Below are 27,548 nucleotides of genomic sequence, written 5' to 3' on the forward strand. Positions count from 1 at the left end.
CCTTTGCCCTGGATCCCATGGACTTTAAGAGTGCTAACATTTTAAGCATGTTTTAAGTTTTTTAAAAAATATATTTGTGTTTGTCTGTGTTCTTTATAAAATTGATATCTCTGCTACCTAATCTTAAATAGGTACACATCTGGCTCGGCCTAACATGGCTCGGCCCAACTTCACATGGTCCGGCCCAACAAGGCCTCGTTTATGTCAGATCTGGCCCTTATGTCAAATGAGTTTGACACCTCTGCCATAGAGTCCACCTCCCAAAGCCACCATTTTCTCTAGGGGAACTGATCTCTGTTGCCTGGAGATCAGTTGTACTACTGGGATATCTACAGCCACCATCTGGCAACTCTACCCAGGCAAGAGAAAGAAGTAACTACCCTGCTGCCTCTGAAGAAGGGGCACACAGAGAGCTGCTGGCCCCTCCAGGTAGGCATGCCAATCCCCAGGTCCCAGTGGGGGTTCTTCCGCTTTCCCAGGCTCCTTCCCTCCCCCAGAGGACCATGTGCCTTTCCACCTCTGGAGGCTTCAGTCTCTGATTGAAAGGCTTCCTCTTGGGATGGGGTGTCTGTGTTACTTGGAAGAAGTTGGCAGCAATTCGTGAGTAGAGAAGCCAATCCCTCGCTTCAGAGTCGCCAGAAACGGGAGGGGGGAGGGAAATGTCTGCTGGGCACTTCATTATTCCCTATGTGGAGATCGATTCTCATAGGGTATAATGGAGAATTGATCTGGAGGTTTCAGGGGTTCTGGGGGAGCTGTTTTTAGAGGTAGAAGCACCAAATTTTTAGTACAGCATTTAGTGCCTCTCCCCAAAGTACCCCCCAAGTTTCAAAATGATTGGACCAGGGGATCCAATTCTATGAGCCCCAAAAGAAGGTGCCCCTATCCTTCATTATTTCCTATGGAAGGAAGACATTTAAAAAGGTGTGCTGTCCCTTTAAATGTGGTGGCCAGAACTCCCTTGGAGTTCAATTATGCTTGTCACACCCTTGTTCCTGGCTCCGCCCCAATGTCTCCTGGCTCCACCCCCAAAGTCCCCAGATATTTATTGAATTTGACTTGGCAACCCTACCTCCAAGAGACCTTAACTCAGGGGTGTCAAACATGCGGCCCGAAGGCCAGACCAGGCCCCCAGAGGGCTCCTATCAGGCCCCAGAGCAACTGGCTATCGTCTGCCTCCTTCTCTCTCTCTCTTGCTTCCTTCTGCATCTCAGCTTGCTTTGCAAGGCTTGTTCAATCACACAGGAGCTACAGGTCTCCTTTAGGTCACATCTAGCCCACATAGCAAATGAGTTCAACACCTCTGCGTTAAGCGAAAGGCAGGGCTCACATGGGATCGTCTGGCCCGTGGGATGCCCTGTGCCACATTGAGCTTTAAACCAGTACCTTGAAATTTGTTCCAGCTCCTCTGCAGCTGGCTGGGCTGACCTCGCTTGCAAAATTGTGGTAGGAACAACCGAGAGGGAAAATACACGGGCAGTGTTTCTCAGTTAGTCAATTTATGACAGTAACCAAAGGCTGGGGGGAAAAAATTCAATTTGGCTGCTGTATTGCATTCCACTTAGATTAATCTTCCTCTTAAAACTTCTTGCCCCTCGTCGCAAAAGCGTTTTCCCATCAGCCTTTGGGTAATTTGAAGGGGAAGGCTCAGACTCCACTCACAAATTCTGCCTTCCTAATGACTCCTTCCCTTCTTATAGAAGAGCCACCAGCACCGGTGGTGAGAAGCCCTGCCTGTCGCCTGGAGAAAGGTTGTAGAGCTGGCTTAATTCTATTTTATTATTTCGTTCCCGACTCACCACAGGAAGGTCAGACTCGGGAACACCGCAGCAGCTTGGAGGCGGGCCTGCAAAGCTGGGCTCCTGTTTCTTAACAAACGGCAGTCTTTCCCCCCCGCCTTTTCAGAATTCTCATGAAATGCACAATCGGAAGTTTAATGTCAAGCACAAAAATCTGGCGAAGGAGGGCGTGGAAGGAAATGAGAAAAAGGAAAGAGGTGTCCCCCCCCCCCCATGAAGAAGAAACAGGACAAGAGACATTTTCCGGCATGGAGAGGCCTCCTTGCTTTTCCAGGATGTGGTTGGAGTAGAAAGCATGAGGCTGTGTCCTTTGCCAATAACTCTCCTGACTACAGAAACTTCCAGGGGAGCTTCTAGTCACCAATTGGACTTTCCATGCTTGCTCTTGTGGTTGATGGATTGTCAATTTGAAGTAGGGCTGCCAATCCCCAGGTGGGGGCAGGGGTTTAGAGCCCCCCCCCCCCGCTTCAGGGTCTTCAGAAAGGCTTCTCACCACCGGTGCTGGTGGCTCTTCTATAAGAAGGGAAGGAGTCATTAGGAAGGCAGAATTTGTGAGTGGAGTCTGAGCCTTCCCCTTCAAATTACCCAAAGGCTGAGGGGAAAATGCTTTTGCAATGAGGGGCAAGAAGTTTTAAGAGGAAGATTAATCTAAGTGGAATATCTGCTGGGCACTCCATTATTCCCTATCTGGACTGATCCCCATAGGATATAATGGAGAATTGATCCATGGGTATCTGGGGCTCAGCATAGCATCCAGGGCCTCTCCCCAATAAACCCTCCAAGTTTCAAAAGGATTAGACCAGGGGGTCCAATCCTATGAGCCCCCAAAGAAGGTGCCCCTATCCTTCATAATTTCCAATGGAGGGAAGGCATTTAAAAGGTGTGCAGTCCCTTTTAATGTGGTGGCCGGAACTCCCTTTGGAGTTCAATGATGCTCGTCATAACCTTGCTCCTGGCTCCACCCCAATGTCTCTTGGCTCCACCCCCAAAGTCCCCAGATATTTCTTGAACTGGACCTGGCAACTCTAGTTTGAAGTCCTCCTGCTGGCGAAGTCTGCATTCTTGGTTAGAATGAGGGGCACTGCCCTACTGTTCTCCACTCTTACTCTCAGGCACACATCCCTTTACACCTGAAATTATCCTTGCTTCTTATCTGCATTACAGATTCTGTAATCTTATTTGGGGTCTTGGGTTTTGACTTCACATGGTCGTAGTGCCAGGGTGTCAAACAGGCAGCCCGGGGGCCAAATCAAGCCCCCGAGCAACTGGCTGCCATCTGCTTCCTTCTCCCTCTCTCTTGCTTCCTTCTGCATCATAGCTTGCCTTGCCAGGCTTGTTCAATCACACAGGAGCTACAGAGCAAAATCTCTATTTTCTCCATTGCCTGAGGCTCCTCCCTTGGGGAGGAAGGGCAGAGGGAGAGCTTGCTTTGCCAGGCTGTCTCAATTGCGCAGCAGAGCTACTGAGCCAAGCCTCTCTTCCTTTTATTGGCTCAGGCTCCTCCCACTCCTGGTCCCCTGGGGAAGGAAGGAAAGAGTCAGAGCTTCCTTTGCCCACTTTCCTGGGCCCCATAGGAGAAATACAAAGAAAGCACCTTTAAGACTGAGTGCTAATGGTTTAAGGATGTTTTAAGGGTTTTTAAAAAAATCTTTGTGTTCTTAAAGGTGCCTGCGTCCTTTATAATCTTTGTCTGTGTCCTTTATAAAGTTTATATCTCTGCTACCTAATCATAAATAGGTACCCACATGGCCCGGCCCAACCTGACATGGCCCAGCCCAACAAAGTCTCATTTATGCCAGATTTGGCCCTCATAACAAATGAGTTTGACACCCCCGTAGAGTGCTTCTCCAAAGGACAAAGAAGATCTCCCTGCTCTTGGAAGCTTAAGACGTCAGGGAGACAACCAGGCTCTTTCCCTACCATGTTTCTACGAAAGGGGAATTCTATTTTGTCCAGCAATTAAGGATTCAAGGATACGCTTACCTTCCAGGGCCGTATCAAGTAGAGTTTTGGAAAGGATTTTGCCGTTTGCGTTTCCCTGTACGTTTCAGTCGGCTCTCAAAGCTAATCCGAACAAAGCCGTTTTTTCTGGTGCTTCTAGAAAACTCTCCAGTTGGGTCTTCGACAGGTCTCGGGGGTAAAGAAGCTTGAGAGTCGAAGGCTCTTAAAGGTTGTAGTAGAAGAGGCAGCCTCTCAGATAAGTGGCGCATCCAACATTGTCTGAATTCTAAGAGTAAAGTGGCAGATAGACCTGTTGTTTCTGCAGCTGAGTGATACCCTCTCCCCGTCTCATCACTGTGGTAGGAAGCAGACCCTGCTTGTAGATTGGAAGTCAGTGTTTGCCATTGTGGAAAGCTGTAGGAAAACCCATTTTCAAACCCACAGTTGGGGCCAAACAAAATGAAACCCTGCACGGATTTCCCAAGCAATTGTTATTGAAGAATCCCAGCATGGGGCAACCCGCAGTTTACTGGAGGGAGAGGGTTTAACCTTTTCCAGGGCTTTTTTTGTAGCAGGAACTCCTTTGCATATTAAGCAACATACCTCCCTCAATATCGCTGGTGCAATGATGTCACCTGGAAGTGATGTCATAAAAACAGTGGCGCCCATGCGAGGCCGCTCTAGGCGTTTTCAGGAAAACTCTATGGTTTTCCTGGAAGCTCTAACTATTTGGGAGGTAAAAACTCTATGCTGCGTAGGTACCATAGAGTTTCTAAACTCCCAAATGGCTAGATCCTCCGGGAAAACCATAGCGTTTTCCCAGAAATGCCTAGAGCGGCCCCACACAGGCACCATTTTGATGATGTCACTTCCAGGGGACATAATCGCATCGCACGTGCGCTCCGTGCGTGAGAGTCCCCCGCTGTGGGAAGCTGGGGACTTGGCAACCCTAAGATTCCAAATCAAAAGGGCGTTGTTGGAATTGCAGTAGGCAACTATTGAAATTCGGTCTTGTCCCAAATTTGGGGACTTTTCTTTCTCCCAACCAGGGCTTTTTTTGTAGCAGGAATTCCTTTGCATATTAAGGCACCCCTGATGTAGCCTATCCAAGAGCTTACAGTAGGCCCTGCAATAAGAGCCCTGTAAGCTCTTAGAGGATTGGCTACATCAAGGGGTGTGGCCTAATATGCAAAGGAGTTCCTGATAAAAAAAAAAGCCCTGAGCCACACACCCCTGATGTAGCCAATCCTCCTGGAGCTTAAAGTAGGCCCTGTACTAAGAGCCCTGTAAGCTGAGAGCCAGTTTGTCCTTGAAAGGTTGTCCTTGAAAGGGCAGCTGCTGGAAGAGCCCTCTCAGCCCCACCCACCTCACAGGGTGTCTGTTGTGAGGGGGAGAAGAGGAGATTGTAAGCTGCTCTGAGTCTCTGATTCAGAGAGAAAGGCGGGGTATAAATCTGCAATTCTTCTTCGCTTGGAGGATTGGCTACATCAGGGGGTGTGGCCTAATATGCAAAGGAGTTCCTGCAAAAAAAAAAACCCTGCTCCAAACCCATTCTGGGCAGGGAGAAGAGGAAACCATGCTATAGGAGAGACTTGCCCCAACACAGTGAATCTTTCCCTGCTTTTCCAGATCTGGACTGGCTTCCTCAACAGGGCAGCTCAGAAGTACTTCTGATATTTCTCCCTAGTCTGGCTTGGCCAGAATCAGAAGGCACCAGTTCTGTCTCTGTGAGCTGTGAAACAGAGCTGCTGGAAGGTTCAAGGTGACCCCGGGATCACAGGGGGCTCCTTTAGCAGAGTCCATTCATCTCTCCATCCGTCTGGTCTCCGGCGCTGCCCTGCTTGCTTTAGGATCTTAGCTTCTTATGCAAATAGTTTAGCCTCAGGTGAGGACACTCAAGGGCACTTGGGGAAGGTGTGCTCACAGACCAGATGGCCTGGATCTCTGCAGGAATTGCGCCGTCAGATGTGCGGCGCTTCTAACGGGGACCATTAGTTCAGTCTTGTGGAACGCTGTTCAAGAGCCACTGGTGTGCGCGCGCACTGCACGTTGCTTCCCCTCTTTGATTTCCCGGCATTGGGCTGAATCCCGTGCGGGGAGCTGGCGAGTGGCCTTCAGATGCAAGCTCAGGTGGATGCCTTGACATTCACTCGGGCACAGCAGGCGTTCTTAGGCAAATGGCCCATTCTACAGGAGGGAGCCCCCCGAAGGAGAGGAGGTGCAGCTCTTCTCCATACTTCCGCGAAGACTGGGCTGAGACTGCTTCTGAACGAGACCAAACGGAAATTCTGCCCCTCTTGGAACGGCCGACGAACGGCTGAAATCGTTTCAGGGTTTTTTTTTCCCCTAAATGTTCGTTCCGCTTCCCATGTACCGTCCTAACGTTGTAATCCTTACAACACTCCTGCAAGGCGGGTCAGTATTGTTGCTGTTGTTCAGTCGCACAGTCGAGTCCGACTCTTTGCGACCCCATGGACCAAGTCACGCCAGGCCCTCCTGTCTTCCACCATCCTCCGAAGTATGCTCAAATTCGTGTTTGTTACATCAGTAACGCCGTCCAGCCATCTCATCTTTTGCCGTCCCCTTCTTCTTTTGCCTTCTGTCATTCCCAGCATCAGGGTCTTCTCCAGGGAGGGCTCCCTCTCATTGGGTGGCCAAAGTGTTCGAGCTTCAGCTTCGGCATCTGACCTTCCAGGGAACAGTCTGGGTTGGTTTCCCTTAGGACTGACTGACTGGATCGTCTTGCAGTCCAAGGGACTCTCAAGAGTCTTCTCCAGCAAAATACTCCAGAAGTATTACTGGTCCCTTATTACAAATTAGAGGGAGGATTTAGAGAGAGGTTGGGTCGTTGAAGCTCACCAGTAGGGATGCCAGCCTCCAGGTGGAAGCCCCAGGATCTCCAGACTCCACAGATCAGTCCCCTCAGAGAAAATGGATGCTTTGGAGAGCAGGCTTGGGGGCCATGCACCTCACTGGGGTATCTGTCCTCCCCAGGCTCCAGGACTTTGTTGTCGTTCTTGTTCAGGAATACTCAGGAACACACTTCTAGCTGGCTTGGCGTCAGTGACCCAAGACCAGGGGTGGCCAAACTTGATTAATGTGAGAGCCACAGAGAATAAATGTCAGATGTTTGAGAGCGGTAAGACATGAATGTCAGAGGAAGGAAGGAAGGAAGGAAGGAAGGAAGGAAGGAAGGAAGGAAGGAAGGAAGGAAGGAAGGAAGGAAGGAAGGAAGGAAGGAAGGAAGGAAGGAAGGAAGGAAGGAAGGAAAATTGGGAGGGAGTGGAAGATGGAAGGAAAGCAACTTTAAATGCCTTATCCAAGCCGCTGGCTGGCTTGACTCGGAGAAGTGATTTAAAGAGAGAAATGCCTTCTGCAAGTTGGCCGATGGGGTGGGGGTGGGCATCGAGAGTCCCGAGCCACAGTTTGGCCACTCTGGGACTAGCCCAATACTTAGAGCGGGGGTGGTCAAACTTGCTTAAGATAAGAGCCACATAGAATAAATGTCAAATGTTTGAGCGCCTCAAGGAAGGAAGGGAGGGAGGGGGAGAGAGGTAGAAGGAAAGCAACTTTAACTTTAGATGCATTCTCCAAGTCAGCTGACTGGGTAGTGGGGGCTTTGAGAGCCCCGCAATATATGTGAAAGAGTCACATGTGGCTCCTGAGCCACAGTTTGGTCACCTCTGCCCAAGACCATTCCAGCAGCTGCACACGGAGGAGTGGGGAATCAAACTCGGTTCTCCTAGGTAAGAGTCTGTGCACTTAACCACTACACCAGGGAGGAGACAGACCTCAATGGGGTGCGATGCCAGAGAGTCCAGTCTCCAAAGCAGCCATTTTCTCCAGGGGAATTGATCTTTGTTGGCTGAAAAGCAGGTGCACTTCTAGGAGCTCTCCAGGTCGCACCTGTAGGTTGGCAACCCCATTGCCACTCCTTTTCCTAGGACTATCGTCTATTATTGAACTTCATGGCACCACATCATAGTTTGGTCATCTCCTGGCTACCTTTTACCAAAAATTGGAAGCAGAACTTTCCTTATTGCGATATTTGCAGACATACTTTTGGAATGAGCAAGCTGAAGCTCCCTGTCTACTGATGGAGTCAGAAGGTGAAGGCAGCATTAGGAAACCCTGCAATACTTTGAGTCTTTGCAAAGCATTTTCAGTTAGGGTTACCAACGCCCGGTTGGGAAATTCCTGGAGATTTGGGGATGGAGCCTGGGAAGGCAGCTATAATGCCAGAGAAGCCACCTTTCAAAGTGGCCATTTGGTCCAAGGGGACTGATCTCTGTCTCTTGGAGACCAGTTGTGAGTCTAGGACAGGGTAAGAGCCACACAGAAAAAAGAGATGTCTGAGAGCCACAAGACAGGAACATAAGATGTGGAAGGAAGGAAGGAAGGAAGGAAGGAAGGAAGGAAGGAAGGAAGGAAGGAAGGGAGGGAGGGAGGGAGGGAGGAAGGAAGGAAGGAAGGAAGGAAGGAAGGAAGGAAGGAAGGAAGGAAGGAAGGGAGGGAGGGAGGGAGGGAGAAGGAAAGAAAGAAAGAAAGGGAGGGAGGAAGGAAGGAAGGAAGGAAGGAAGGAAGGAAGGAAGGAAGGAAGTGAGGGAGGAAGGGAGGGAGGGAGGAAGGGAGAAAGGGAGGGAGGGAGGGAGAGAGAAAGGAAGGGAGGGAGGGAGGGAGAGAGGATGGAAGGGAGGGAGGGAGGGAGGTAGTGGAGAGAGAGGTGGAAAGAAATTAACTTTAACTTTAGATGCATTCTCCAAGCCACTGGCTGGCTTGACTTGAATAAGTGATTTAAAGAGACAAATGCCTTCTCCAAGCCAGCTGATGGGGCTTCAAGAGCCACACAATATATGTGAAAGAGTCACATGTGGCCACCCCTGTTATAGGAGATCTCCAGGTCCCACCTGGTGATTGGGAACCCTCCTGTCAGGAGGTTGGGAGTACCTTGAGGACCAGATACTGTTGTGTTCCAGGGCATTCTGTGCCACAGCAACAGGTGGGAGCCTGTGCAAAAGGAAAGGAGTGTGTTGCTGCGTAGATCCTGCCCCCCCCCCCCCGTTTACCTGGGTTTGCTTTGAAAAGCCTCTTGTAGCATATTCGAAAAATGCTTGGATGGAGGCAGCCATGGCTAAGAGATGCAGCCGTTGCCTGCCAAAGACGACAGACTGTGGTTCTCCTTTCTCTTCGCTTTGTTTGTTAAAAGGAAAAACAGGGAAACAGAAGAGCATCTGTTTCAGTATTTTGGCTCCTTTGGAAACGGTGTGTTTGTTCGTGGAATGGAGCGAAGGCATTCTCTGCACCTGCGGATAAGGGGAGAAATGATCCTTGTTTTCTGGGCCAAAACCGCTGCTTTTCAAATCCGGGCTGTGGGTTTATTTTAAATCCATTGAGCAGGAAGGAGCTGATGATCCCAAACCTCTAGCACAGCCGTTCCTGTGGGCTGCGTGAAGCTACTTACACGTTCCAACATTCCGAGATTGCAGCCGAACTGTTGTGTAATGATACTAGTGTAATGTAATGATACTAGTGATGTTGTGTAATGATACTAGTTTCCTCCCTGGCTCATTGGAGCCTTTAGGTTGGAGCCTGGGGTCTCTGGGACAACGGGCAGTAGGATCCAAATCTCTGCTGCCCTGCTCCAATCACGACCCCCCCCTCCCCCCGGCTGCTTTAAATGATCCAATGGCATCCTAGTGTGGGAACCTTGAAGTGTATGTAGTTGGCCCTGCTGGCCCAGTTCTCCAGGCTTAGAGTTCAGCCGTTACTGTCCGGTACTGAATAAAGAGAGTTATGTTCACTACAACCACTTCTCCTTTATGCGCTGAGCCCACTGTATTATACGAACAAGAAGAATTGCCCTCTTGTATCAAACCCAGCAACAGTGGCCAGTTGTCCCTGAAATCTCAGAAGCAGGGAACGGAGGTGAAAGTCTATTCTTGTTGATTGCCCTTGAACATGGAGTCAATCTACCGCTGAGCACCAATTCAAAGATCTTGTTGGAAGCATCCCTAACGTGCTATGGGGCGTGTGGAATTATTGCTGTTTTGGAGGCCAAAAAAAATCTGGGCTGACCACTGCAGTTCAAAACTGTGGTCTGATTCTCGTATACCTGGCTTAGTTGGCACTTGATCGCTAGAGGGTTCAGAAATAAAGAATCTCAGATCATGGGTCTCAGCCTGATACCCTGGAGAGCCACTACCAATCAGAGTAGATGATGCGGATCTAGATGGATCCATGGTCTGAATGGGTTGGAGGCAGCTTCATATGTGCAGTATGCAGAACCTCTGTTTTGGGAATAGACCATGGGACATTGGTAGAAAACATGTTTTGCATACCAAAGGTCCCTACTACAGTCCCTATCATCTTCACTTAAAGGGTCTCAGGGTAATAGGATAAGAGATACCCTTTTCTGTCTGGGACCTGGAGACCAATCGGAGGAGCGCTAAATGGTCCATTGCTCTAACTTGGTTATGAGGTAGAATTGAGTGTCCATTCAGAAGACTGGGGGAAGATCTGATTGGGAATATAAGGTAGAGAGTAATACGCACATATACTAGAGCAGCCAGATCTTGTGGGGTGAGCTGGTTCCCCTTTCTGACTCAGGTCCATGATGGATCCTGTCAGGGTTTGTTTTGTAGCAGGAACTCCTTTGCCTATTAGGCCACACAACCCTGATGTAGCCAATCCTCCAAGAGCTTCCAGGGCTCTTAGTACAGGACCTATTGCAAGCTCCAGGAGGATTGGCTACATCAGGGGGTGTGGCCTAATATGCAAATCAGTTCCTGCTACAAAAAAAAACACCCCCTGGATCCTGTACTGGCAACCGGAAAGATATTATGAAGGATTTGGCCTGAGCTGCACTGCCCAGCTCTTGCTAAACGAGGGAACTATAGCAACCAGAGAAGTTTCCTTCCTCAGTTGGCCACAATGGGACTGGTCATACTCACTGACTCTTGAGGCTGCCTTCATACCCACAGAGAGAACTCAAGATGGGTAGTCATGTGAGTCTGTCTGTAGCAGCAGAAAAGAGCCAGAGTCCAGCAGCACTTGAAAGATGAACAAAATGTGAGGCAGCGGAGGGGCTTCCGTGGCTCTTCAGATATCTTCAGATATTTCATGACTAATGAAAGTTCCTGCCCTACCACAGATTTCGTTAGTCTAAGGGGCTACTGGACTCATACTCTTTTCTATTAGTACCAGGCCTCAGATTCAGCAGGCGCTCACAGGAGCACGGCTCCTGAACCTTTCTGAGTGTTCCCCTTCTTCCTCCCCACCTACCTTGTCCATTTAATAGTAGGTATAGCTGCATAACATTATGGCGGATTAGGCGAGCGGGCAGCCAGCCAGCCACCAGGAGCTTTGCCACACCCCTGGAGAAGCCCACCCCATTAACCCCTGGAGAAGCCCACCCCACCCTTTCTCCACTTCTTATGTGATTTTGGGCAATGCGTGGCTTGCTGGCCTTTTGACTGGGGGGTGGGGTGGCCCAGGAGAGCCCCAGGCGAGCAAGGCCTGCTTGGGCTGGCTGGATCTCTAGCCAACGCAAGCAGATCTCGCTCACCCAGGGCTCTCCTTTCTTGCATTGGGTTGCTTTTGGCTGGGGGAGGGGCAGCATATGCTGATGAGTTATGCGAATGAGATCCACCACCTCTTTTTCTACAAAACGATCCCTGATTAGTACCCACAGGTTTTCATTTCCTTTTTTGCAAACAACCCCGGCCTCCTTGTCCGTAGGACCAGAATAAGAGCCAGCGAGAGACGATTCCCAAGGATGCCCTTCCAGGCACGATCTTGCCAAGCACTGGAAAATGGGTTGTTTGTTTGCCTGCCATAATTGGAAATCTTAACGAGGCCTCTGTGGATTTCCCCCTCCGGTTTTAATAGGCCGGTTTCAGGCTAGCTGCACGGCGGGAGGGAGACCGGCGTCTTCCCTCGAGCTGCAGACAGGGCGACCGACAGATGCTGTTTTGCTTCGCGGAGTCTCCCGGCATTTGGATCTCACCTGGTAGCAGGTGGCCTCCAAAGCCAAAACGGGCATCTGGCCACTGGAGGGAAACGCTGAGGCTGCCAAGGAGCAACCTGCCGCTGCCCGATTAAAAAATAACAGCCTCCCAGAGTGTTGTAAAGAGGCAGGGATAATTACTGTCCTTTTCACAGTGTCAAATGGTTGTGCTGGGTTCCACTCGCTGCCTTTCAGATCAGTCAAAAAGGCAATGGAATTCAATCCTCCAGAGAGTTTCGGGTCCATCTCTGCATACTTGGCATCTTCCCCCAGAACCATGAATTTGGCTTCGCAATTGGCCGGCTGCTTGTGACTTGAATGCCAGCTGTCCAGAATAAGTTATTTTTTGCTGGGCTTTACTTAGATGGTGTATTTTGGACTGGAGCCTGCGTCGGGGATATGGAAAAGCTGATACAGCCGATGTGGTTTCTTTTCCGACTCTACCTGTCGTAGTGATCGTTCATTTCAACAGGCGGGAGATTGTTAGCTGTCGTTCTTTTTGGCGTTTCTTTCAACACTATTTATGGCTGACCCAAGGCCATTCCAGCAGGTGTAAGTGGAGGAGTGGGGAATCAAACCCAGGTCTCCCAGATAAGAGTCCACACACTTAACCACTACACCGAACTACACCAAGCCAGTTTGGTGTAGTGGTGAAGTGTGCGGACTCTTATCTGGGAGACCCAGGTTTGATTCCCCACTCCTCCACTTGCAGCTGCTGGAATGGCCTTGGGTCAGCCAGAGCTCTGGCAGAGGTTGTCCTTGAAAGGGCAGCTGCTGTGAGAGCCCTCTCCAGCCCCACCCACCTCACAGGGTGTCTGTTGTGGGGGAGGAAGGTAAAGGAGATTGTGAGCCGCTCTGAGACTCTTCGGAGTGGAGGGCAGGATATAAATCCAATATCATCTTCATCTTCTTCATCTACTATTATTACTACACAGTTGGTGTACAAAGAGTGTTGCAAAGTATCAAGATTTTGTGGGGGGAGTTGAGTGCAAGCATACAACCGGTGCAAAAATAAAACCGGTGCAAAAATTCAGAGATCCTCTTTTTACAATGTAAAAATGAAATATGGGCATTCCAATCCATCCAGTAGGTTTGTGAAGGTCAGTCTCTTTTCTAAATTAGACGGTGTTCTCCTGTTTATTTTGTTAGGTTTTTACTCTGTTCCTACAGAGAGCTCAGAGCACTGTGCGTCGTTCTTCCCTCCTCATATTATCCTCACAACAACCTTGCGAGGGAGGTTAGGATGAGAGAGGGCAACCTGCTCCAGGTCACCTACTGAATTTTATGGCTGAATGGGGATTTGAACCCAGGACTTTTCGTTCCTAGTCTGCACCTTCAAACAACTACTTCAGGGATCCCCAGCCTTTTTGAGTCTGCAAGCGCTTTCAGAATTCTGACACAGGTTGATGGGCACAATCACAAAATGGCAGCCACCGGCGGCAGAGCCAATCACAAAATGTCAGGGAGGGGGGTTATGGATAACTGTAATAGTAACTCTTCAGCATTTCAGGCAGAAGTGCTCCTTTACAGGATGCCTTCCAGGGCTTTTTTTTTTTTGGTAGCAGGAACTCCTTTGCATATTAGGCCATTCCCCCCTGATGGAGCCGATCCTCCAAGAGCTTCCAGGGCTCTTAGTACAGGGCCTAATGTGAGCTCCAGGTGAAGTGGCTACATCAGGGTGTGTGGCCTAATATGCAAAGGAGGTCCTGCTACAAATGAGCACAGCCAATCAGATGTCCTACTTTGCAAATGCCCACCTTGCCCCTGGAAAAGTGTTGGCAGGAGTCGCAGTGCCCAAGGGCACTGTGTTGGGGAGCCCTACCCATGAAACTGTTAGAATGAGTCAGCCCCTGAGTCTATCTAAGTTAGTATTGTCTGTTCTGACTTGTGGGACACAACTTTACCCGAGAGTTATTTAAAAATAAAGAAGTGCTACAATCGATCATGCCTTGTGCAAAATCGTGACTTTATTGACAATCGCAAGCAATCATTTAATAGAAATACTATCTAGAAAGAGATTTTATCGCTACAACTTCGTCTTATGGATGATGCTCTCCTCTTTCTTGTATTGCTGGCAGAGCAGTGATTAAGCTCCCTTTGATGTCGTTGATTAGCAATGTCCCCCCCCCTTTTTTTTTTGTATAATATCAATTTTCTCCTGTAACATCCTTTAGGATTAGCACACAGCTAGACCTGACTGAGAGAAAGTAAAAAAGAAAAACAAAGAAAAGAAAGAAACTTAACCCAAAAACTGGAGTAAGAAACCTGAAAGGTTAATATGCAATTAAAGGGCCAAACATTAAAAACAAAAGTGTAAAATAAACCATAAAGCAACATACATGTATTCATTGTAGAAAGCGAAAACCATTTAAGGGCCCATCGTAAGCCTCTATCCTATGTACAATCATAAAACCACAATGGGAACCCACTCAACTTGACCTGACTCGTTTTGTCCTATGTTGGGCAGGGCAGGAGTGACTTCTGGCCACTCTTGGGGGGAGGGGGTGGCCTCTGGGGCCCCGGCTTCCACCCCTCCCGAACACGGTTCACCTTGTCCATTGCCCATCCCTCTCCCTCTTCAGAGGGTGCTGTGAAGAGGCCACCTCTGAGGGCCGGGCTGAGCGTTTGCACTTTGTGCGTGTGAGAAACACAGCAAAGGGGGCACTGGCGCAGAGTGTGGCATGGGGCGCCAGAAACCCTAGCGCTGGGCTTGAGCATAACTTGAATGGTGACTTACTGAACCTCTACTGTGTTTCTAAGTAACAATAGAAGGTGGGGGGGTTTAGAGTCCAAACTGGATTTAGCTGGTCCATTTGCATGTGAAGTAGAATTTCTTTCTGCAACATAAATCCTGACTGATGAGCTGATGCCACCCTGGCAAATTGTATCAGAAGCATATAGCTGGCTCTCGTGATGAAATTAAGCTGGATGTGGCGGCCAGTTAGTATGATTATGCCAACATGGGTCCCTGTTGAGAGCCAGTTTGGTGTAGTGGTGAAGTGTGCGGACTCTTATCTGGGAGAACTGGGTTTGATTCCCCACGCCTCCACTTGCAGCTGCTGGAATGGCCTTGGGAGAGCCATAGCTCTAGCAAGAATTGTCCTTGAAAGGGCAGCTGCTGTGAGAGTCTCATAAAGTGGCCAATCAGTTCCTCTGGATGGCCAACAGCAAGGCATAGAGGCTGAGCCCTTCATAAGCTAGGCTTGCCAATCCCCAGGTCCCAGCGGGGGTTCTTCCGCTTTCCCAGGCTACTTCCTGCCCCCAGTGAGCTGGCCGTCAGGGGGAAGCCCTGCCCTCAGAGGGCCATGTGCGTTTCCGGAGGCTTCAGTCTCCGATTAAAAGGCTTCCTCCTGGGATGGTGTGTCTGTGTTACTTTGAAGCAGTTGGCAGCAACTTGTGAGTAGAGAGGGCAATCCCTCGCTTCAGTCGCCAGAAACGGGGGGAGGGGGGGAGAGGGAGGGAAACGTCTGCCGAGCACTTCATTATTCCCTATGTGGAGATCGATTCTCATAGGGTATAATGGGGAATTAATCTGGAGGTTTCAGGGGCTCTGGGGGAGCTGTTTTTTTGAGGTAGAGGCACCAAGTTTTCAGTATAGTATCTAGTTCCTCTTCCCAAAGTACCCCCCAAGTTTCAAAACGATTGGACCAGGGGGTCCAATTCTATGAGCCCCAAGAGAAGGTGCCCCTATCCTTCATTATTTCCTATGGAAGGAAGACATTTAAAAAGGTGTGCTGTCCCTTTAAATGTGATGGCCAGAACTCCCTTGGAGTTCAATTATGCTTGTCACACCCTTGTTCCTGGCTCCGCCCCCAATGTCTCCTGGCTCCACCCCCAGAGTCGCCAGATATTTCTTGAATTGGACTTGGCAACCCTATCATAAGCACATAAGAAGAGCCTTGCTGGATCAGACCAATAGTCCTTCTAGTCCAGCTTCCTGTCTCACACAATAGTTATCCAGTTCCTCTGGAGGGCCAACAGCAGGGCATAGACGCCGAGGGTTTCCCCTGATGTTGCCTCCAGTTTGGTGTAGTGGTGAAGTGTGCGGACTCTTACCTGGGAGAACCGGGTTTGATTCCCCACTCCTCCACTTGCAGCTGCTGGAATGGCCTTGGGTCAGCCATAGCTCTGGCAGAGGTTGTCCTTGAAAGGGCAGCTGCTGGGAGAGCCCTCTCAGCCCCACCCACCTCACAGGGTGTCTGTTGTGGAGGGAGAAGATATAGGAGATTGTGAGCCGCTCTGAGACTCTGATTCAGAGAGAAGGGGGGGGGGTATAAATCTGTAGTCTTCTTCTTCTGTGTGTCATCAAGGCTATATAAAATAAATAAATAAAGGGGCAGAACAACTTGGTATTGCAGGCTTTGGCTTAGCTCTGCTCTCTGTTTATTGCAATAATTCCCCCCCCCCCCCTTCCTCCTCACATGGACATCGGCTACATGTCTTTTATTGGCCAAAGGCATTCAGATTTGCAAATCTGTACAACAGACCAGAAGTGGCTCTCCAGGGTTATAAAACAGCGGTCTTCCATTGCCAGTTCCTCTCTCTTTTTCTTTTGGGGCCACAACACCCCACCTCAGCAGGGAAAGGAACAAAATCCTTTAAAGGGCTGGAGAGGAGAGGAGATTCCTCCTTAGCATGGAGCAGGTGGAGTGTTCAGGTCAGGGCTTTTTTTTTTGTAGAAAAAGCCCAGCAGGGACTCATTTGCATATTAGGCCACACCCTCTGACGTCAGGCTAGCTGGAACTGTGTTCCCGTGCGTTCCTGGTTCAGGTAGACCTTCTGTCCATACCCACCCTGCAGTTCCCCCTTGGAGCCTGTTTAAAAATCTCCAGGAGCTTCCCAACCAGGAGCTGGCAACCCTACCCCCAATCCCCACTAGCAGCCAGGGAGGGGGTCTGGCGACCCTAGCATCAGAGCTTTTTTTTGTAGCAGGAACGTCTTTGCATATTAGGCCATGCCTCCCTGATGGAGCCAATCCTCCAAGAGCTTTCCGGGCTCTTAGTACAGGGCCTACTGTAAGCTCCAGGAGGATTGGCTGAGAGCCAGTTTGGTGTAGTGGTGAAGTGTGCGGACTCTTATCTGGGAGAACCCGATTTGATTCCCCACTCCACTTGCACCTGCTGGAATGGCCTTGGGTCTGCCGTAGCTCTCATAGAATCATAGAGTTGGAAGGGACCTCTAGGGTCATCTAGTCCAACCCCCTGCACAATGCAGGAAACTCACAAATACCTCCCCCTAAATTCACAGGATCCTCATTGCTGTCAGATGGCCATCTAGCTTCTGTTTAAAAACCTCCAAGGAAGGAGAGCCCACCACCTCCCGAGGAAGCCTCTTCCACTGAGGAATCGCTCTAACGGCCAGAAACTCTTTTGATTTCTTAATGTTGAGCCGGAAACTCCATTGGTTCTGGTCCTACCTTCCGGGGCCACAGAAAACAATTCCACACTCTTATCTGGGAGAACCGGGTTTGATTCCCCACTCCTCCACTTGCACCGGCTGGAATGGCCTCTAGCTCTGGCAGAGGTTGTCCTTGAAAGGGCAGCTGCTGTGAGAGCCCTCTTAGCCCCACCCACCTCACAAGGTGTCTGCTGTGAGGGGAGGAAGATAAAGGAGATTGTGAGCCGCTCTGAGAATCTGAGATTTGGAGTGGAGGGTGGGATAAATCCAATATCTTCTTCTTCTACTTCTTCTTGGCTACAGCAGGGGTATGTGGCCTAATATGTAAAGGAGCTCCTGCTACAAAAAAAGCCCTGCCTAGCATAATGTCACCTATGTGTTCCTAAATACTGTGAGGGGAAAGTGCTCTTGTTGTCCATGTGGAAGTACCGTAGGTTAGGTGAGTATCATTTCATGGGAATGGCAGTGCCCAGGGCTTTTTTTTGTATAAAAAGCCCAGCAGGAACTCATTTGCATATTAGCTCACACCTCTTGATGTCACCGTTGTTTCACACAGGAGTTTTTTTATAGAAAAAGGCCCAGCAGGAACTCATATGCATATTAGGCCACACCTCTTGATGTCACCATTGTTTTACACAGGGTTTTTTTGGGTAGAAAAAGCCCAGCAGGAACTCATATGCATATTAGGCCACACCTCTTGATGCCACTGTTGTTTCACACAGGGGTTTTTTGGGGTAGAAAAAGCCCAGCAGGAACTCATATGCATATTAGGCCACACCTCTTGATGGCACCGTTGTTTTACACGGGGGGGTGTAGAGAAAGTCCAGCAGGGACTCATTTGCATATTAGGCCACACTCTTGAAGCCACTGTTGTTTTACACAGGGTTTTTTTGGGTAGAAAAAGCCCAGCAGGAACTCATATGCATATTAGGCCACACCTCTTGATGTCACTGTTGTTTCTCACAGGGTTAATTTTTTGGTAGAAAAAAGGCCCAGCAGGAACTCATTTGCATATTAGGCCACACCTCTTGATGTCACCGTTGTTTTACACAGGGGGTTTGGGGGGTAGAAAAAAGCCGAACAGGAACTCATTTGCATATTAGGCCACACCTCTTTACTTCACCGTTGTTTTACACAGGGTTTTTCTTTTTGGTAGAAAGAGCCCAGCAGGAACTCATTTGCATATTAGGCCACACCTCTTGATGCCACCATTGTTTTACACAGGTTTTTTTAAAAAGAGAGGCCCAGCGGGAACTCATTTGCATATTAGGCCACACCCCTGGCACCAAGCCAGCCAGAACTGCATTCCTGTGCCTTCCTGCTAAAAACAAAAAGCACTGGCAGCCAGTGCCTCTCCAGGGTCTCACGTGGAGAACTTTCGCATGATCTATTATCTGATCCTCTTTACTGGAGATGCCAGGGATTGAACCTGGGACCTTCTGCATGCCTAGCAGGTGCTACGCTGCCCCTGCCCCACTGCCAAACACTCCTCATAGATCCAATCAAGTCAAGAGTCTCAGGAGGGTGTCGGAAAAAAAGAGAACTTAATTATTCAAACTGGAGCAGCACCATCGGACTAGGATGCCAATGAGGCCATTTACAATCTATTCATCTTTTCTGCAAATCCAGCATCCCTGTCCTAGGGCTCTCTCGTTTCTTCTCTTTTAATGCACGGGACTAAATTTAACCAGCTTTGGCGCAATCATCTCCTCCCTCCCCCCCCTGTCCCTCCCCCCAGCACCCACCTTGTGGTTTTTTTTTCCCTTTCCCTCCAGCGTTCTGCTAAGGACTAGCTTTGAGTATGTTTCAAAACCAATGGGGTGTCTTTCTGCTCAGTCAATAATCTCAGTGTGGGAACAAACGAGCCCTAGAATTATACCAGCGGGGCTGCATGGATTTGCGGGGGTGCGCCGTGCAGACACGGAATCGACGCTGACATTCCCCAGGCCCAGCTATGTTTTGTACGTGGAAAGCAAGCGCCCAGTCCTCATGGTGTATATGCTCAGAAAAGGAAGTTGAAACTGTCGCTGCCGTTCTTTTACATTGTGAGCTCTATTCCAGAGAGACACATCAGTTAATATTTCCCCTACTCTCTAAATTTAAACCGCTGGATAATTATCTGAAATTTGCAGATGCCGTGCTACTGAAATACTTATTGGAAGATACTAAGATGTCTGTAACTCAGGCAGTAGCCAAATATGGTTTTTTTAGCCAGAAATAAGCTGAAGTTTTTTTTAACAAAGTAGAGATGGTTAATAATGCCATTTTTAAAGGTTTAACATTGGTGGAATTTGAATATGAGAATGCTTTTATGTAGTCAGAAATTATGGTCTGTCATTGTGAGATTTTGTATATTGTGCTGGTCAATTGACCGTAATAAATTGTTGTTGTATCTTAGGTGGGGGAGGAAACATCTTTTGGAGAGAGCCAGTTTGGTGTAGTGGTTAAGTGTGCGGACTCTTATCTGGGAGAGCCGCCCTGAGCCACCTGGTGGGAAGGGCGGGATATAAATCACAAATAAATTAAATAAATAAATAAAATAAATTTCCCACTTCTCCACTTGCACCTGCTGGAATGGCCTTGGGTCAGCCAGAGCTCTCTTATCTGGGAGAACCGGGGTTGATTCCCCACTCCTCCACTTGCACCTGCTGGAATGGCCTTGGGTCAGCCACAGCTCTCTTATCTGGGAGAACCGGGTTTGATTCCCCACTCCTCCACTTGCACCTGCTGGAAAGGCCTTGCGTCAGCCATAGCTCTCGTAGGAGTTGTCCTTGAAAGGGCAGCTGCTGTAAGAGCTCTCTCAGCCCCACCTACCTCACAGGGTGTCTGTTGTGGGGAGAGATAAAGGAGATTGTGAGCTGCTCTGAGCTTTGGAGTGGAGGGCAGGATATAAATCCAATATCATCTTCTTCTTCATCATCCAAGGGGAAACATAGCCTGGGTTAGCCTGATCTCATCCGATCTTAAGCTAAGCAGGGTTGGTCCTGGTAAGTATTTGCATGGGAGACCGCCAAGGAAGTCCAACTTTGTGACGCAACATCAAACCACTTCTGAACCTCTCTTGTCTCTGGGGTCCCCATAAGTCAGCTTCAGCAATGGCAAAAGCAGGGGGAGACATCCGAGAAAAGAGTCCAAACAAAGGCAGATGGAGAACAAACAAGTTTTTCAGGGCTCACTGGAGACAGGGCCGAGTCCAGGCCTTTTTTTTGTAGCAGCAGCTCCTTTGCATATTAGGCCACCCCCACCCCCCCACCCCTGGTGTAGCCAATCCACCGAGAGCTTACAGGGCTCTTAGCACCAGGCCTAATGTAAGCTCATCAGGGGTGCGTGGCCTAACATGTAAAGGAGCTCCTGCTACAAAAAAAGCCCTGGCTGAGGGTGAGGAAAGCCCACCGAATCAGGAGTCAGAGCAACAGAACAAAATGTCAAAGGAAATGGGAACTTTGAATGTCTCATGTCGACAGGCAGACTGCCTTTAAAGGTGGAGGCTTCCTATTGGCTCTCAAAGCCGACAGCCGTTGACAAGCATGCAAGAACGTGGGATGATGTCATGTTTCTGGTTCTGGACTTCCTGATGCCCCCAAACGCCTACAAGGGTAATAGCTCTGTCCAGCTGATGCGTCCCAGCACCTAGTGTTTTAGGGCTGCCAACCTCCAGGTGGTGGCTGGAGATCTCCTGGAATTGCAACTGAACTCCAGGTGACAGAGATGGGTTCCCCTGGAGAAAATGGCCTCTTTGAAAGGTGGGCTCTGTGGCAATGGAATTCCCCACTGGAATTCCTCCCTTCCCCATACCCCTCCTTTCCTAGCCTGCAACCCCCAAATCTCCAGGAATTTCCCAACCGAAGCTGGCAACGCTAGTATTAATTGGTACATGGTGTCTGGACACAGAGGCTCCACTTCTCCAGCTGGCTAACAAAAGACCTTTCTCTCGCCATGCATTTGTCTGATTTCCCTTTGGGAAGAGAGCTGAACAAGGACCTGTCATTATTTACTATGAATTCCATTTGTTAATTATGATGATGCTCACTCCTTCCCCCTCCCTGTGCTTTTCTCTGCTATCCCCCGCCCCCTCTGGTAGTCTCTCTCTCTCTCTCTCTCTCTCTCTCTCTCTTTGGTACTCCAGGTTGCTTTAGACCAGGGGTGTCAAACATGCGGGCCAGGGGCTGAAGCAGGCCCTCGGAGGGCTCCAATCAGGCCCCCGAGCAACTGGCTGTCATCTGCTTCCTTCTCCATCTCTTTTCCCTTCTGCATCACAGCTTGCCTTGCCAGGCTTGCTCAATCACACAGGAGCTACAGAGCAAAGCCTCTATTTTCTCCATTGGCTGAGGCTCCTTCCTTGGGCGGGAAGAAGGGAGGGAGAGCTTCCTTTGCCAGGTTCTCTCAATTGCACAGCAGAGCTACTGAGCCAAGCCCCTCTTTCTTCTACTGGCTGAGGCTCCCTCCCCCTTTTGGCCCCCTGGGGAAGGAAGGAAAGAGCCAGAGCTTCCTTTCTCCAGTTCCCTGGATCCCATTGGGAGAGATACAAAGAAAGCAACTTTAAGACCAATGAGTGCTAATGTTTTAAGCATGTTTTATTTAAGTTTTTTAAAATATATATATATTTTAATTGTGTTTGTGTCTTTTATAAAGTTTACATTTCTGCTACCTAATCTTAAATAGGTACACACACGACCGGGCCCCGACATGCTCAGCCTGACAAGGTCTCATTATGTCAGATCTGGCCCTCATAAGAAATGAGTTCGACACCCCTGCTTTAGACGTTTCTTCTTTGTGGGGTGTGGTGTTGGAGCCACCCGGAGGCTCAAGAGAGCCAAATAATTCAGCAAGACAGGATCCAAAGTCTGGTTTGGCCTAAAGGCCACAGACTCTGGGTGCATTCACACTACACTGAATAATACATCTTGCAACTAGGTTTTTTTTACCGTGTAAGAATAGCAAAAATCCAGTTGCAGAATGCGTTATTTAGTACATGAACACACCCTCTGTTTTGCTGCCTCTGTCGTAAAAGCTGGGGCTTCTTCCAGTGTTCCCCTTGTTCCTGGATTACTGTTTGTTTCATTTTTATTGCTGTTACATTTGAATGTTTTTGTAAACTGTACTTGAAGAATTGAAGAGGGGTGTGGTTTTGAAGGCTCCATAGAGAAAAGGGGGAAAGTGGGCGATAAACAGGGCTGCTTTTTTTGTAGCAGGAACTCCTTTGCATATTAGGCCACATCCCTGATGTAGCTAATCCTCCAAGAGCTTACAGGAATCTTAGTGCAGGGCCTCCAGGAGGATTGGCTACATCAGGGGTGTGTGGCCTAATATGTGAAGGAGTTCCTGCTACAAAAAAAGCCTTGGGGATAAATATTTTTTATAACCAAGGACCATAAGGAAGGCCGAGCGCAGAAGAATAGATGCTTTGGAGCTGTGGTGCTGGAGAAGAATCTTGAGAGTCCCTTGGACTGCAAGAAGATCCAATCAGTCGGTCCTAAGGGAAATCAACCCAGACTGTTCCCTGGAAGGTCAGATGCTGAAGCTGTAGCTCAAATACTTTGGCCACCAAATGAGAAAGGAGCACTCCCTGGAGAAGACCCTGATGCTGGGAAAGACAGAAGGCAAAAGAAGAAGGGGACGGCAAAAGAGGAGATGGCTGGATGGCATTACTGATGTAAGAAACACCAATTTGAGCAGACTTTGGAGGATGGTGGAAGACAGGAGGGCCTGGCGTGACTTGGTCCATGGGGTCGCAAAGAGTCGGACTTGACTGTGCGACTGAACAACAACAATAAATATTTTTTAATCAATTGATTGATTTTTAGGGCAAGGTGCTTTGTAGCCCAGGCCAGCCCTGTCTCAGATCTTGGAAGCTAAAAGGGCTGGCCACTAGTTAGTACTGGGATGGAAGACCTCCAAGAAAGATCAGGGTTGGAAGCAGAGCTCTTTTTATGAGGAGAAAGGCACAAGAACACCGTTCTGGTTGGATTGGTGTCGGGGGTGTGGCCTAATATGCAAATGAGTCCCTGCCGGGCTTGGAGGATTGGCTATATCGGGGGGGGGGGTGGCCTAATATGCAAACCCTGGTTGCAACGCAGAGGCAGGCAATGGCAAACTACCTCTGAATGTTTTTGGCCTTGAACACCCCATACGGTCTCTGTACATCAGCTGTGACTTGACAGTTTAAAAAAGAAAGCTACTTTGAGGATTCTTCGCTGAAACCAGATGGCTGAAGAAAGCTAGCCAGAAGAAGAGCCCCCTGGGGCTTCCAGACGGCACTGGAAGAAAAGGCAGGCCTCTGGGTGGCCAGGAGTGTCTGGAACGCTTACACCTCCTGCTTGTGGCTCCCCGGGCACTCATAAGGTACCCTCCGCCTTCCAAACAGTCAGGTGCCACCACAGAGCCGCCCCAGCAAAAAGGGACCACTTTCAAGTGGTGCCTTTTTGAGGCAGTTGGAGCGTCCTCGAGGATGGGGTAAGTGCGGGATAGGGGCGGGTGGCAGATGTTGCCACCTGGATGGTTTTTTAGGTCGACTTCTGAGTCAACCCAAAGTTGCCGGTCTGTAATCAGCCTTCTTATATTGTATTCACATCCTTTAAAAACTAAAAGCGCTTGCTGTTCCTAATGCCCAATACCTTTTGGGTCCACTCATTAGGACTTTCCCCACCACCAGGCAAACTAGGTGATTGCCCTAGAGCGCTTTTGTTCTGGGGTGGTAAATTGGGTGCCCCCATGTGGCTCAGTGACATTATCAGTAAAAGGGGTGGGGGGGCGCGCAAGAAGTTAGCCTTGCCTACGGTGCCAGACAGTCTGGGACTGGCCCTAGTTAATCCACCTGAGTCCATAGAAAGGGAACAAACAAATCGAAATCCCCCCTTTCCCTCCTGACCGCTGTCTTTTTCCAATTTCTTCCAGCTTGCCCTGGGGACGCTAGGACTTCAGCTTACTGTACGACCAAGAAAACAACGCTCTCCACTGTACAATCAATAAAGCCAAGGTAAGTCTGTCAATCTGTGGGAATCTTGTGGCTGTCCCTTGGTCCTATCCACAGGTGGCCTCCCGTTAGCAGGTAGACAATCTGAAATCATCCAGGTGTGTGAAGTCCCCTAGGGTACACTGTCTGGCGGTGAACCTTCATTCTCTGAGTTTGTGCTAGAGGGGGAGTTATTTTCAGGGTACACAGCTGCCGGTTGTTGGTTTTTAAAAAATGTTTTTTTGCCGAATTTTCTTGAACCGGTCTTGAGAACTGACTAGCATGGGGGATGAACTAACACAAGGATGGCAATAGCTGGGTAAGTTAATCCATGCGGTCCTTTTCCTGTGCTGTACCCGGGGCTTTTTTGTAGCGGAACTTCCTTTCCATATTAGGCCACACACCCCTGATGGAGCCGATCCGCCAAGACCTCTCAGGGCTCTTCTTACAGGGTGTAAAGTACTGGGTCGGCGCAGTAAGAGACCAGAGTCGGAGAGTGATTTCAGCAAGCTTTACTTCAGAACACCACCACAGACTGAGCTCTATTCAAACCTCCCGCTCCTTTATACAATTCTTGCCCCCTTCTGATTGGACCTTAACTATGTACATGGATTGGCTATTTACAGAGGCCTAAGGGCCTATCAGGGTACAGTATGAGCCTAGATGTTGATTGGCTACTTATGTTCAATCCTTCCCCTGATTGGGCACGCTTAGGCCTTCTCTGGAACCCCGGTGTGGAGCACAAGCTTGGCTTGTTCAGCTTCCCTCCAAAAGTAACAGTTCCCTATTTGAACCTAGGACACAACACGGGCCTGCTGGAAGCTCCAGGAAGATTGGCTACATCAGGGGGCATGGTTTAATCTGCATAGGAGTTCCTGCTACGAAAAAAGCCCTGGCTGTACAACTTCAAGTTGCAAGCAGGGAAGCTTTGCACGCTTTTTCGAATGGAGGAAATCTCCCTACGGTTGGGGGGGGTGTGGAATAGCATGACAGCCGCTGAGCCATTCTCCTAGACGTGCTAGTTTTCTGCCTGCAGGGAGTTTCTAATGCAGGCGAGCCTTCAAATATATAATCCCCTCCTACCTGCAGTCTTGAGGCGTTGCAAATGGGCCACCTGGTTCACCCAAATGTACGCACTGACCTTGATGTGGTTTTTAAGGAAGGAACGGGCACATTCCCATGGAAGCAAAGTCCGTTGAGGGCAATGAGCCGTGAGAATTAAATGGAACTTCCGTATAGTTAAATGGAATTTCCATATAGACAGGCAGGGTATCTCCAGTTAGCTGATGTTGTGTTGATACCTCAGGCTGTCGTCGTTGCCTTCGTGCTGTAGTTCGCATTTGCTCAGGGATGAGGCTAACGCTGCTCGTGTAGTTTTATTTTCTATTTTTTTTTCCTCCGGTCGTGGTTTAGCTTCTCCGCTTTTTGCTGCCTCTTAAAGATTAAGTTGTATCATGTGCTCCTGCCGCGTAGTGTTATTAGGCAATTCATATGGCACTTTAACGTACCAGGTGCGTCCTCGTACATATATGTAGCTTATTGCTCTGTTTTGCACAAATAACATTGAAAATGCCTGCGTTCTACAAGGGGGGGGGGGGAATCAGTGCTAGGAAATAGAATACGGGAGGTTTCCAGCTTTGTTTTGCACGAGAAGAAGCCAAGTTAAAATGGCGATTCTCGGGTCTGAACAAGCTAGGATGAGAAATTTTGAAATCATCACTGCCTTTGTTGGGAATGACCCAGAAGGACTTGTTCTCTGGTCTAGCTTGGCTGCGAACGTCTCAGGGCCCACCGTGTCCTTGAAAACCTGTCAACTTGAACAGGAACTCGGCCGGTACCTGCAGTTCCCTGCCAACCTGACCAGTCTGACATGAGCGACAGAGATTGATGAGGACGGCGGGTGGGCAGGGAGTCAGAATGCCCCTCTGTCCTTTGCAAATCCTCTTGCTGTTCCCCACCCCCTCCCCGCAGTTAAAAAAGACGAATGGAGGCCGTTGTTGAAGAGCAGAACATGTGGTGGCATTCAAGGAGAGTGGGTGGGTGGATACCTCGGCCCCGCTCCAATCCGTGGGGCCAAAGACAGACTTGCGCATCCGAGGGAAGCGATGAGAATTTGGCAGTGGTATCCGGGAATGAGTAATCCCACAGCCCCCAAGGGTTTTCCTTTCCTAGCTTCAGCCCCCACCCCACCCCACCCCTGCAGTCTCTGCTCTGATGGTTTTTCCAATCCGCTCTGATGGTTGGTTTGTTTTGAATTCGATGGGGTCCCCTCCCTTCACTTTTGGGAGAACTACCTGCTCAGTGTTATCAATTCCTTCCCTTCCACCAAAAAGCTCAGAGCAGGATATGTTCTTCTCTCCTCCTCTCCTTATCCTAGCAACATCTTCTGGTGGTCCCTGGGCCCAGAGATGCCCAAATGGCTTCAACTAGGGTCAGGGCTTTTTCAGCCTGGCTCCCCTTGGAGATCAGGGCCCTGCATGATCTATTACAATTCTGCGGAGCCTGCAAAACAGAGCTCTTCTGCCGGGCCTTTAGTTGAGGAGGCAATGGCTGTCTTCATTTGGCCTCCCGCTTCTCAGTCTGGGGTTGGGGGTAGCTACTGTGGCGGAGCCAGAGTCAGAAGAAGAAGAAGACTGCAGATTTATACCCTGCCCCTCTCTCTGAATCAGAGACTCAGAGCGGCTTACAATCTCCTATATCTTCTCTCCCACAACAGACGCCCTGTGAGGTGGGTGGGCTGAGAGAGCTCTCCCAGCAGCTGCTCTTTCAAGGACAACTCCTATGAGAGCTATGGCAGACTCAAGGCCATTCCAGCAGCTGCAAGTGGAGGATGTGGGAATCAAACCTGATTCTCCCAGATAATCAAACCTGGTTCTCCCACTGTCCCCCCCCCCCACCCTTTCAAGCACCAAGAATACAGAAAATCATTAGCCCCAGACAGAGACTTCCATCTATACCTTGTGGCTAATAGCCACTGATGGACATTGGTGAACCTTCTAATGGCAGCTGGTTTTCTGGCCATTGTGTAACTGGGCCTGATCCAACAGGACTTCTCTTATGTTCTTATGCCTGATACTGAATCAGACCCTGGATCCATCAAAGTCAGTCCTATCGCCAGGGTCTCAGTCAGAAGTCTTTCCCATCACCAGTTAACTCAGGAGTTGTCCAAACCCATTTGTTATGAGGGCCGGATCGGACATAAACATCAGTTTGTCCAGCCAGGCCATGCATGCCCCAAAATGTAATGCCAGGTCCCGGAGATATAAACTTTGTAAAGACAGCAGTTGGCAAGCTCCGAGTTTGCTGTCTCCTCCCTGCAAGTCCCTCATGGGCTGGGAGGGGGTGCAGAGGAAAATCCACAGAGGCAGACTGCAGAGGCAGCAGTGCAGTGCTGGACAGATGCTCCCACAGTTCTCGACTGCCGCAGACAAGGTTGTTCTGCCATGCTGAAGCT

The 27,548-nt window shown here is 49.4% G+C and overlaps 1 protein-coding gene across 1 annotated transcript in view; it reads left to right on the forward strand.

Moving 5' to 3' along the window:
• The window catches only part of DOC2B (double C2 domain beta), a 224,759-nt gene that overhangs the window by 43,589 nt on the left and 153,622 nt on the right, over positions 1–27,548 (forward strand). The window contains exon 2 of the mRNA XM_060258979.1: positions 24,056–24,118. Within this exon, the coding sequence (XP_060114962.1) occupies positions 24,056–24,118 (63 nt within the window). The remainder of the gene's footprint in view (positions 1–24,055; positions 24,119–27,548) is intronic.

The sequence above is a fragment of the Heteronotia binoei genome, chromosome 18 (genome assembly GCF_032191835.1).
Source record: "Heteronotia binoei isolate CCM8104 ecotype False Entrance Well chromosome 18, APGP_CSIRO_Hbin_v1, whole genome shotgun sequence".
In the NCBI taxonomy this organism is placed as follows: Eukaryota; Metazoa; Chordata; class Lepidosauria; order Squamata; family Gekkonidae; genus Heteronotia; species Heteronotia binoei.